Source organism: Trachinotus anak, unplaced genomic scaffold, assembly GCF_046630095.1.
Source record: "Trachinotus anak isolate AG129_WGS33_773 ecotype Australia unplaced genomic scaffold, CSIRO_AGI_Tana_v1 ptg000009l, whole genome shotgun sequence".
In the NCBI taxonomy this organism is placed as follows: Eukaryota; Metazoa; Chordata; class Actinopteri; order Carangiformes; family Carangidae; genus Trachinotus; species Trachinotus anak.
In genome coordinates, this window is record NW_027273860.1 from 12,443,559 (window position 1) to 12,455,161 (window position 11,603).

The 11,603-nt window shown below is 40.3% G+C and overlaps 1 protein-coding gene across 4 annotated transcripts; it reads right to left on the reverse strand.

Moving 5' to 3' along the window:
• Window positions 1-2,220: 2,220 nt before the first annotated feature.
• LOC139625427 (palmitoyltransferase ZDHHC20-B-like) lies at window positions 2,221-11,193 on the reverse strand. Of its 4 annotated transcripts, none has more exons than XM_071485394.1 (14): window positions 11,037-11,193; window positions 9,642-9,668; window positions 9,155-9,249; window positions 8,907-9,027; window positions 8,706-8,775; window positions 8,540-8,572; window positions 7,905-8,025; window positions 7,246-7,281; window positions 6,871-7,003; window positions 6,445-6,571; window positions 6,064-6,153; window positions 5,826-5,938; window positions 5,700-5,747; window positions 2,221-5,514 (listed from the first exon to the last, which is right to left on the reverse strand). In XM_071485394.1, exons 1-13 carry the CDS (start codon window positions 11,152-11,154, stop codon window positions 5,704-5,706), a joined length of 1,128 nt encoding a protein of 375 aa, XP_071341495.1. In that variant the 5' UTR covers window positions 11,155-11,193; the 3' UTR covers window positions 2,221-5,514; window positions 5,700-5,703. The 4 variants fall into 4 exon arrangements, with proteins under 4 accessions (XP_071341495.1, XP_071341497.1, XP_071341499.1 ...); XM_071485395.1 differs by having other exon boundaries at window positions 5,375-5,514; window positions 5,694-5,747; XM_071485396.1 differs by lacking the exon at window positions 7,246-7,281.
• Window positions 11,194-11,603: the final 410 nt, after the last annotated feature.

Below are 11,603 nucleotides of genomic sequence, written 5' to 3' on the forward strand. Positions count from 1 at the left end.
ACTCTCCCTGAAAAACTGACACCGAGGTCATTAACTTGGGATCTCGTAGCTTAAATAACCATGGACACACACACAATACACACACACACACACACAATATGCATGAAACAGGTAAAATAATTCTGTTGAGATACAATACAAAAATACAACTTGTGTGTACTTTTTCTTATATTTTGCTTGTTTTTCTTGTTCTTTGAAGATACACTTTTATGTTTTCTTTATATTTGGCAGTTTCCTTCCTACTGCTACAGATCTGCAGAACAGATGTGATACACCAGGGGTCTATTCTGTAATATTAATATACCATTTCAAGCACTTTTGTAAGGAAAATTAAAGTGAACCATGTGGGATTTGAGAGAGGTCAGCCGAGCAGTCACCGACAGTCTCAATAGTAGAAGTCAGTGGCCTGGGTGTCAGGCAGATAGCAAATGTCGAGGTCCATGTGGGTTCCTGAAGTCCACAAAGATTGTTGACTCTCTTCAAGAGGCATGAGGCAACATGTCTGTTTTAGTTTTTCGTCTGAGCTTATCAAATAGTACTTTTTTTTTTAGATGGTGTAATAACCAAGGAAGTACTGTTCCCATCACTTGTCTTTTTCTCACAGCACAAGGGGAAGTACAGCAATTTGTTTATTCTGCATGTTGTAACTGTATCTTTGTATAATTTTCATCAAGGTATCTTTCATTCCTGGAATTTACAGCATGCAGATGCTAAAAATGACTAGCTTCGCCACAGAAACTGAATCTTAACATTGTAAAATGTGTCCCCTCTGATGGTCCTGAAATACACAGTGTATGCTCTGCTGCACAGTCTTTGTGACATTAAAGCTACATTGACAAAAACACATCTCCTCAACACTGCACACTCAATATCTACTAACAGTGAATTGAGTAAGTATTTAGACCCCTTCACTCTTTCACAGTGTTGTGTTGCAGCCTCGTGCAAAAATCATTCAGTTTTCAACCCATCAATCTACACTTAACAACTTAAACTTAAACTTAAAATTGAAACTGCAGCCTCTCCTCAGTGAAAGTTTGCAGCTAGGATTAAAATCTAATCAATTCATCCTTGAGTCCAAGTGAATGTTTGTGCCATATTTAAAGAAATTCCCTCAAGGCGTTACTGAGATATTGCGTTCACAAGAATGTTACAGACGTACATAAAACATGATGCCTCCAGCCCTGGCTGTTGCTGGTGCACATACATAAAAAAAAAAAAAAAACCTGAAGGACTCCAAGACTGTGAAAAACAAGATTCTCTGACTGATGAAACCAAGATGTTTGGCCTCAGTTCGAACCATTATGTCTGGGGAAAACCAGGCACCATCAATCACCTCCCCAATACCACCCCAACAGTGAAGCCTGGTGGTGGCAGCAACATGCTTACGTTTTTTTTAAGTGGCAGGGACTGGGAGACTGGTCGGGATTAGTAGAGATATTCTTGGTGAAAACGTGGTACAGAACAGTCAGGACCTCAGACTGTGCTGAAGATTCACCTTTGAACAGGACAATGACCCAAAGCACACAGCCAAGACAAAGCAGTAGTGGCTTAGGGACAGTGAATGTCCTCGAGTGTCCCAGCAGAGCCCTGACTTGAACCCAACTTTACATACGAGATGTGCAAAGCTGAGTTAAAACCGTTTACCATTGCTTTGTCATTATGAGGTATAGAGTGTAGGTTGAAGGGGAAAATTAATTTAAACAATTTTAGCAACATAATAAAACGTGAAAGAAGTGAAGGAGTCTGAATATTTTCACAGTATGTGAAACAGTTAAAGGGGAACTCCACAGATTTCACATAGCCAGGTCCATTTACAAGTCATGGGGAGTACTAGTGCAGATGTGAGAAACAATTGTATTCAGGAGCTGCATGAAATCTAATAATACATTAAAATGAAAAAAAAAAAGTGGGGATATGGAATTTAAGATAAGATATTGAGATTAGTAGGACCTGCTCCTGATCTTTGCTTCAGGCTTGCAGCTTGAGGCTACATTAGCGTGACACACTTGAAACCTCCAAATTAACTCTTTTTGGGTTGTAGTATGGGTAACGTAGGTACAAGGTTTTGACAAAGAAGAACGCAAAGCACTTAAAGAAAAAAATGTTTGTCCATCGTGAGTCTGACAGTGTTACAGGACAGCCATGCTAAATCAGTGGAATACTCTTATGTGTAGGCTACGCCTTTAAGCAAACATAAAACTGATTACAGCAAAATTAGACTGGAGGTTTAAAAAAAAACATTTATTGTTATTTTCACGTTACTTGTGTAGAGGCATGTACTTCATTCACAAAATAGGAACAGTAAAATTAATCAGACAAGAAAAATATATATGTAGTCTTTTTCTTACATTATCAATATATATACACACATTGTAAAATAGGACATTGTAACAAAAAGAAATCAAAATGTAGCAATAAGCAAGTTATGATAGGCTACATCTGCATTGTGTACATTACAGATGTAAAATGTTTTTGAAATTAGACTGAAATTTTCAGATCCTTCCTCCATTTTCACAGGAGTCTTTATGGCTTCATTTATAAAGTTGAGACAGACCAGAGTAAAGCTAATTTGAAACATGACGCACCTAGCTATTGTTGAAAAAAAAAAAAAAAAACCCAAAATCTGTTTTATCACCATAATCCCTGTTATTATGTTAAAACACATTTTTATGCAAGTTAGGCGCCATGCTTTTGAGCATTAGTCAGTTATGTATGTACACAGACAGGTAAAAATCTCATGGCTGCACAGAAGCGTTTCTCCCAAGACAACAATATTACAAAAGAACACTCAAGTAAGCATTACAAAATACACACGCGCACTTTAGTCTCAAGGCCAAACAGCCCAGAGATAAAATATAGGCAATTTGTAAAAGGACAAGATGACAGGTCCAGTGTTTCAGAATCAGTGGTCGTAAGTGATGAGTGGAACGAGCCAGGCTCCATATAAATGATGCAGAATTCAATTTTTTGTCTTTTTCAACTAAATGTTTCAGTGTGATGTTTAGAAAAAGTCTACACGTGATAAAAACATAACCTTGGCTTGGATCATGATCTCTGACAGTAATTTCATCTGCTAATTTGAGATCAAACCACAGTGTGATTCTGATACTTTGCCACCATGACAGGATAATCCATACAGTAACAAATATCCTCCAATCACCTGTTTGTAATGAGTAATTACGAATACACTTGGGCTCAAAGGGTCAAACATGATTGGAAGGATAAAATGTAAACATAAAGTCAGAATAGCAGGCTGTTCTTAATGTGTCCTCATTTAACCCAATACCTTCACTGTCCTGTCTGTGGTACATTCAGCACGACTGTGACAACGATCACCAAGAAACACACCGTACAACACCACTAATTCACTCTACACAACAGAAACAGCTGTAAACTTGAACATCACCGGAATCTGATGGGATCTAGTTGGTGGGAGGCTCGTCCAGCAGCAGTCATGGATGTGATCAGATAGACATGAGCGATGACTGACATCAGGAATTTGCCGTGTCTCCCTCCAATGTGAATTGGAAAGTTGCATATAAATGACAAAGAATCCCTGGAAAATGATGTAGCTCATTCCTAAAAGAAATCACTGCAATTTGGATGTCCTGACAAAATAGTCCATTCAGATACTCACATGACATGATATGCTTGGTTAATGCAGTCTAATTATTTCTCTGGTTAAAGTTAAAAATTCTCGCTTTACAGATTTGAGTCACATCCCAGATGTTCAACACTGACATAAGATAATTCACTGTTAGGTTTTACACAAGCTAAGCCTCCTTTCACCGGTTCAAGGTCACAACACTGAGCTGATTCAAAATAACATACAGAGAAGACAAGGTGAGCAGAAGCTGTAGTCGACACCTCTATTTTACAGTAGATCAATTGGGTTCAATTCACTTTCATTTCAAATTAAACGTGGATGACTTATTATAGGAATATAATGCATATTAATAACAAATTATGAAAATATTTTATTCTGAAGAAAGCTGCACCTGCAAATCAGACTGAAAGTGAATTGAGCCCTGAGCCAGATGTTTATAAAGTACAGAAAACTCTTCATCTGAATGAGGGCGGATAACAGGAGCTTTGTGGCCACCTGCCGGCCAGCACTGGTATTGCAAGGACATCATGACCCACTATTGGCGGGCGGGACAGATACACCTTGTATAAAATATTGCGCCACAACGACTGGCAAATACAATTTGGTTATCATGACATTGGCCAGTGAGGTTAAGATAAAGCTAGGATGTTGTAAACACTTCAGGTTCAGAGGTCAGAGCTCCTGACAGGTCAGCCCTTATTTGGCAATGAGTGTTGGTGTCTTCGTAAAGGTTTAAGCACTGAGTTGTAGAAAAAAACCGGCTGTAGACATTTTGGGCTGATCATCACATAATTAATTGACTCTAGAAGAGCAGGTAGTGAAGGACGCTGCACATTGCACTGAGTGAAACGCATCTCCCAGGTCAAACTGTCTGTATATGAGCAGCATGTTTAACACAAGTTGGCCACAAAAAACACATAAAGCTGATTTTTTTAGTTTCTGTTATTTGTTAAAAAAAAGAAACATTGACTGCCACTTCAACTGTTGCACACACATTCACTCACACGCACACAATACGCCAGAAAATCACAAGATCGTCCAACATCTGTTATACCTGGGATGCTTTTTGGACATGATTTTAAAAAAAGCAGCACGCTGTTTGATGGACATTGATAATGTACAAAGTGCAAATGCGCCATCTTGTGCTCTGATATCCAAACCACCATCCAAAACCCAGGTACAGTCTTCCCTGTTGTGCACTGGTTCAGTCCACTGAATAATGCCAGAGTCCTCTGTAATAAAGTCCAGGTTTTGGTGGGGAAACATCCATCTCAGAAGGTTTGGACCATGCATCTGCTCCAACATTTTGAGTTAAAAACAAAAAACTGTCACTTGGGTAAACTGATCCATCTCCACAGGATGTACTAGCTTAAAAAAAAAAAAAAACAAAAAAAAAAACACTAAAGAAATGTTCAAATCAAACAGCTTGTCCACCACTCTTCACTGCAGCTTTGTGCCTATAAAATGTGTCCTGGGGCACCCGGGAAGCTTTTGGCACAAAAAAGTTTTCTCATTAAATCACCAAAAGCAGCTCTGATTCCCTCCAGGATTCTTCAATTTTCTCATCATCCATAAATGCTCCAGTTATGAGAAAAAGAAAAATGAACAACACAAGGAAATACAAATATAGCTGAATGTGTGACAGTTAGCATGTACACATGTGTTGATGTTAGAGGGAACAAGCTTGTATCATGTGGCCGATGGGGAAGGTGAGAGATTTGCTTACGACACTGCATGCGAAATATACCAATGCATTACTGGGCTGTGATGGGCAAAAGAAAGGCATTTCCATAGTTACTCTAAATTGGTCTGTGGGGATGGGGTTGCACTGGGAGACTGTTGCCATGGTGACAAACGAAACTTCTGCGTTGCTTAAGGCATCGTATCAGATGACTGAGGAGTTTCTCCTGCGGCAGAGAAAGAAAGAAGAAACAAAACGAAGATAATTAGGTGAATTACTGTTGATTACACTCAAAATTTACATAATTATGCAGTGCAACACTTCCATGTACAAAATCTGACTTCTGCACAAAAAAAAGTCAGAGCTGTACCCAAACCTACAGACTGACAGAAGTGGTTCACTCACGTTTACCTGGTTAGGACTCGCTCTCCATGGAGATTGTAATGGTTTCACTTTCAGCTGTGAAGGCAAACAGAAAAAGTGATTAGGTGACAAATTCCAAAAAGTAAGTTTATTATCATCCCCAATGGGGCTCACCTGATTTGAGAGTGTTGTTGGCCAGATGGTCTCCGATGTTGTTGGCATGCTGGTCATTGCTCAGGAGGCGATTCTGTGACTCACTGAGCGGGCTCACAGGGACCTCGGTACCACTGGAAATGTGCCCAACAAATTAACAATCAAAAAGACGTGTGCACCCACAAGCCCTTCTAAAACATAAATCATTTTCTGAACACCCCGTTTCAAATAATCTGTCCTTTTACACCAAGACGGTCACCTTTTATCGGGCTCTGGCTGCAGGGTCACTGTGGCCTGCTCTGCGTCAGCACTGACCAGCCGTGTAGGGAACGTCAGACCATCTCCCTGGCTGTAGGAAACAAGGAGGAAACTCAAGATTAAGTGAAGTCAACCCGCAGGGCAACAAACCGCATCAGATTAGATTTCCTTAGGAACAGCAACAAAGGTAACCTGATTTTTAAAAAGAAGAATCCAAAGATCTGTGTCAGATGGGTTTTAAAGAGGAGGCTTTTTTCATTGGGTACTAATTATCAAATACTGTGCTGTGAATTCAACCACAGGCTGCACAGATAGGAACCAACCCATCCCTTAGAGAAAAAGTGGTTAACAGCATGTTCAGTTCTAAATGTTTATCATTTACCTGGTAAAGACTGGTATAAGCCAGTACTTCTTCTGGTCTCCAAAGACCTGAGCGATATTCTTCCGGAAACCCAGAGAGAAGCCGTTCTTATCAGAGCCTGTCCTAAAGACTGGTGCTCTGAAGGCCTCTGGAGAGAGGGAGCAACATGGAGGGACAGGAGTGGACAGAGAATACAAACACAGAGACGATTTCACAAACGATAACCAGAAGGTGAACTACCTGCAATTTTAACCTGATGAGAAAGAACAGGGATGCGCTGAAGAGCGTGAGAGTGAAAATGTGATTTCTGAATCTTTTGTTGAAACATTCAACAGTTTAAAACCTCTTGAACAAATTGTGTGAAATTCTATGTTGATGTGAGATGCAGAGAAATACATACAGCTGGTTAAATAACAGAGAAACCTGCTGAATGTGTGAGTGTGTTACCTATAGTGGATCTGTTCTTCCCTACAAGCCACAGGTGGTAGCTGAAGAGAGACAGAATACTGATGCAGAACATGGCCGCCACAAAAAAAAGAAACAAGACATGGAATTTGGCGTGAGTGTCTGGCAGCTCATTCTGGGAAAGAGATGAGAGAAGAGGAGAACGAGAGAAGAATAAGTAACAAATTCATACTGAAGATATTTATGAAAAAAGACAGAGAAATAAGAGAGAGTAAGTACAACAGGGAAGAGCAGAGGAACAGAGAAATAAGAGGAGTGTCATGTGAACCACGTCACAACATGCACATCACGACAATACCCATGGCAACGATGGTGAAGCCCGGCAACACTAAAGGCTTTGGAGGATCATTGGGTTACCTTTGGGCAGTTCTCTGCCGATTTCCTCCGGCAAAGCTTTAGTACAAACAGAAACAAGACTGGTTAGCAACACAGGAGAGGACAGGCAGGAAGAGAAGGGGAGCACGTAGAAATCAGGAGGTAAATACAAGTCAAGGCCAAGTTGGATGAAAAAAGGAAAGGAAGAGGGAGTGGGTGAATGTACAAAGTGTGCCCAGAACGGAGGAATCAAAGGCATGAAAGAGAGAGAAATGAGAGGAAACTGAAGTGGAACAGCTACAAAAGTGAAAAAAGAAAAAAAGAGAGGAGGTGTTTGCAGCTGCATGAATGGTGTGACTGATGGTTCTGATAGTGGAGAGGGAGACAGAAAAGAGAGAGATCAGAGAACAATGACCCAGTGTTTGAGAACTGGGGATAACAGAGGGGGAAACAGAGAGGGGTCAGAGGGTGAAGGGTGAGAGAGGACAGAGAAAACAGAGGGGCAGCACAGCTCAGCACAGGAGAGGTCAGCACCATGCACAACCAACTCAGAGGATGCTCAGCATGCAACCAAATCTGCATCCTCTGTAACATCACACAGACACACATTCACATTCACTACATGCTGAGAGCGAGTGAGCTGACTGTGCAGTGAGTACCACTCCTTCGGGAAAAGGATGCGTCTGCGCATTATTACTCACTGTCCAGAACTTTATGAAATACTGCAACACGGTGGCTGCAATGAACAAACAGTACACCAGCGAGTAGGCCAGGAAAAGGATGAAAAACTTGTAGTTGGAGAATCCCACACAGTTGTTCACCCTGGAGACATACAAACACACAAAGGTCAGACATCACACCCTCCGAGTACAAAACTTAGCAATCTGAACTGAAAAGGTGCCACTGGCAAGGTTACACTAAACTGTCTTCTTTTGTTGGTTAATATTTCAGTAGAAAACTCTGCTGCCTTCAAGGTTACAAGCAACCAAGGGAGTAAGAACAAGAGCCACATGGATTTTTAAGCAGTTTATTTTCTGAACAGTTTTGGCAACGTAGGCTGGCTGTAACATGAGATATATATCCAACATAGTGGAGTTAAAACTAATCGAATTATATATCAAGCCTTCAAAACCAGGTAAGAATAAGTGACAGCTGAATAAGTGTTAGTTCTTAGAGTAGTTTGCTCTTGGTTGACTGTGTTATGCTGGGCTTTCATAGTATAAGGAAATGCTGGTTCCTTATACCATGAAACCTGCATGAAGCAGCTGAAGAACATAATAATAAAATGTGTGATGTCATGTGTACAGTGTGTCTCTTTTTATAAGGTTTTACATACCAGGGACAATGGTGGTCCATCTTTAGCACACACCTGCCATATACAGCGAGAGAATAGAAAAAGAAAAAAGAGATTAACAAACATGAGAAATGTTCAACTTTATTTGAAAGGGTGAGACACAAGAGGAAGTGTGACAGTTTGTGTTCAGCGAGTATGCTTTTCTTACATGTCACATGCGGAGCAGTGATGGCATCGGTCTGGCTTGATAACTTGACAGCGGTCACAATAACGGATTGCTGCTCACATTAAGACAACAGTATCTTATTAATACTGGATAGTTAGCTCCAACAAAGAGGTGCAAACACAAACAAACTCAGTCTCACACACACACAAACACACTGATTCATGTTTGGACACACAGACGTACCTCCGCCTCCTGTGCGGGTGTACAGAGGCAGACTGGTAGCAGCTCTCCACAGGATCTCTTGCTGGGACTCTGGCCTTTCTTCCTTTTCATAACGTTCTTTCTCAGCCTTGGGCAGGCAGAACTGGAGTGACGAGAGCAGCATATAAATTTCTCTTAAAAAATGCATTCATCAAGCTGACTTAACTGCAACAGGGGGTTACAGACACGCGGACACAGTGGGCTCGTTCTGGATAATCGGGTTATTGTACCTCTTTGGAAGGGTTGGCAGGCTTAGTGAAGATGGTCTTCCAGTAAGACCATACAAACATGATGAAAGAGAGGTGGAAGAAGAGCAGGTAGACAACTGGAGGGAAAAACTGAGTGTCAGGATCAACAACATACACAGTCTGATATGTGCACTGACGTGAAACACAGGTAAATTACAATTAAACATTGATATAAGGAAATTCTGCTGTTGCTTGGGGTATAAACTAAAAGAAGAAACACTGTACATCTACATATTTAATTAATGAGAGAGGAAAGCTAGTGCTGAATGAGGAGGAGCAGCTCTGCTTCAAGCAGACCGAGCTCAGCACTTTGAGACAGCACGTTTCCTGTGCCAGCCTTCTTTTTTAGCCAAGTCTACAGAGCAATTTTCTCCAGACCAAGTAGAGATTATCTCAATAAGTAGCAAACTGGCTCGGTTCAGCCATTCACACTGTATTAAACAATCATTGTTTTCCCCAGGACACTTACTCTGCTCTCCTATACTGAGGATGGTGACTGTAAGAGAAAACAGAGAAAATAAAAGTGTTAGACTGTCCATTCAGCAGTGTCAGTTACAGTGACAATATTATCAAGCTTTGCAGTAGATTTAATCTACATTTAACCAATGTTTACAATTTTCTTACAAAAAAATATGCTTATTCTTAACTTTACTCTAGTCGACAAAACGCTCGTCTTTTTTTCCCTTTTCTGGAGCTTTTGATTGAGTGACACCCTCCTTCTCTGCAGGCAGAGCTTGCCCATTCAAATTTCCATTTTCCTGAGCCCTTTAAGGACTTCTCGCCAACCTTGTGATTGTTTTGTCAAATGCCGTTTCTAAGGTCAAGAATCAACTTCCATTCTTGGCTTTACGGCCAAGGTGGACAAGAGGTCCATTTTGTGGTGAGAAAAATGGAAATAAAAACAATCGAAAACTACAATTCTAAACAATTGGAAGATGACTAAAGAAGATGAGAAGACTTTGTCATAATATTGTTTTGTCAACTGCTGTTTCCAGGGTCAACAATGTGCTTTAAGTGCAAACTTTTATCAAATTTGTGTATTTCCTGTTATAAAACACTGCATAATTTTCACCTCTTTGACCAGCCAAAAAAAAAAATGGATGAAACCATCTGATTAAAAAAAATTACTGCTCATGCCTCATGATTACACTATAACAATATAATCTATAAGGTGGGAAACACAGGTATTTCTACAAATCAAACAAACCAAAAAACACCCAGATCTATTTTTGCATGTATTTTTACGAATCACAATTGCATAAAATTATATCTAAATAAAATTTTACCCGTCACACCAAATCTCATCCAGCCCTGAGATACACCAAATGCATCCACATTTCAAATATTTCACATCATTTTGCTCCTCAGTTTAGCTGTCATGCTACAGCAGCTGTCATTTTGAAATCACAACTCTCCGAGCTAAATCAGCTCCTTGCAAAACCCGACATGTTACCTGTGCCAAGCTAATTAGTGGTAATCTAGTTAAAGTCTATCAGTCCAGCCAGCCAAATACTGTTTAGTTAGCGTTTTAATTCTCCATCCAGACTCCATTCAGCTCGACAAAAAAAAAACAAAAAAAAAAAAAACACAGACGAGGCGGGGAGGATATAAACAGCACGGTGAAAGTTTTTCTTTGACAATTAACACAATTTCCCGCGGAATAAGACAACCCAAAGCGACAGCAGCGTACTGATAATTAGCTGTATCTGGATTTGGACGGGCTCGCCAACACCATTGTTGAGCTGCAGTCCATTTACTTCCTGCTGGCCAGCGGCAGCTGTGTGTTTGTGGGGAGAGCTCAATGAAAACATGCGCGGATAAAGGCTTTGGAGAGGCAACACACGGCAGCGGGACACATACTCACATAAACAAAGCTCCACCACATAAGCATAGTACGACCAGCAGACGACTAAGGCGATAAAAATCACAGGTATCCAAGCTAAACCCCGTTGACAGCATCTCAGTACGTGCGTGGGCGCCATCTTTCTCCCTCTACTGGGGAGAGGGCGTGTCGGCGTGTGACGTCACCTGAGCGAACCGAGACAGGAAGTCTGAAAATATTGGTGGTTAATCAGCTGATCGAAGATATTGATCGGGAATACAGCGCACAGTGTACGTGAAACAAAGACGAAATCTCATTCATCTGTTTTACAGTCATGATTTTACTGCGAAATTTATTTTATACACACAATTTAGAGCTGATCCTTAAAGATGCCATTTTAAAGAACACACATACTGCTCTCCTTCATGGCTTGATATATTAGATAAACAAAATTAACATAAAACAGACTTTGAACTAAATGTTATAATTGCATAAAGCCAGTTTAACATGTTTTTTTTGTATTTTTTTTTCAAATCCATTACTGTTCCTGAGCTTTTCACTTTATTACATTTCCAAATATGATTTGACATTGTTAAAAAAATAGTAAAA

Bases quoted from the DNA above. Each gene is read 5' to 3' on its own strand.
- LOC139625427 (XM_071485394.1), bottom strand. From the start codon at position 11,154: ATGGCGCCCACGCACGTACTGAGATGCTGTCAACGGGGTTTAGCTTGG. The intron at 8,026-8,539 runs GTATGTAAAACC...GTATGTCTCCAG, and splicing joins ATGGACCACCATTGTCCCTG to GGTGAACAACTGTGTGGGAT. The intron at 5,939-6,063 runs GTGACCGTCTTG...GCACATTTCCAG, and splicing joins CAGCCAGAGCCCGATAAAAG to TGGTACCGAGGTCCCTGTGA.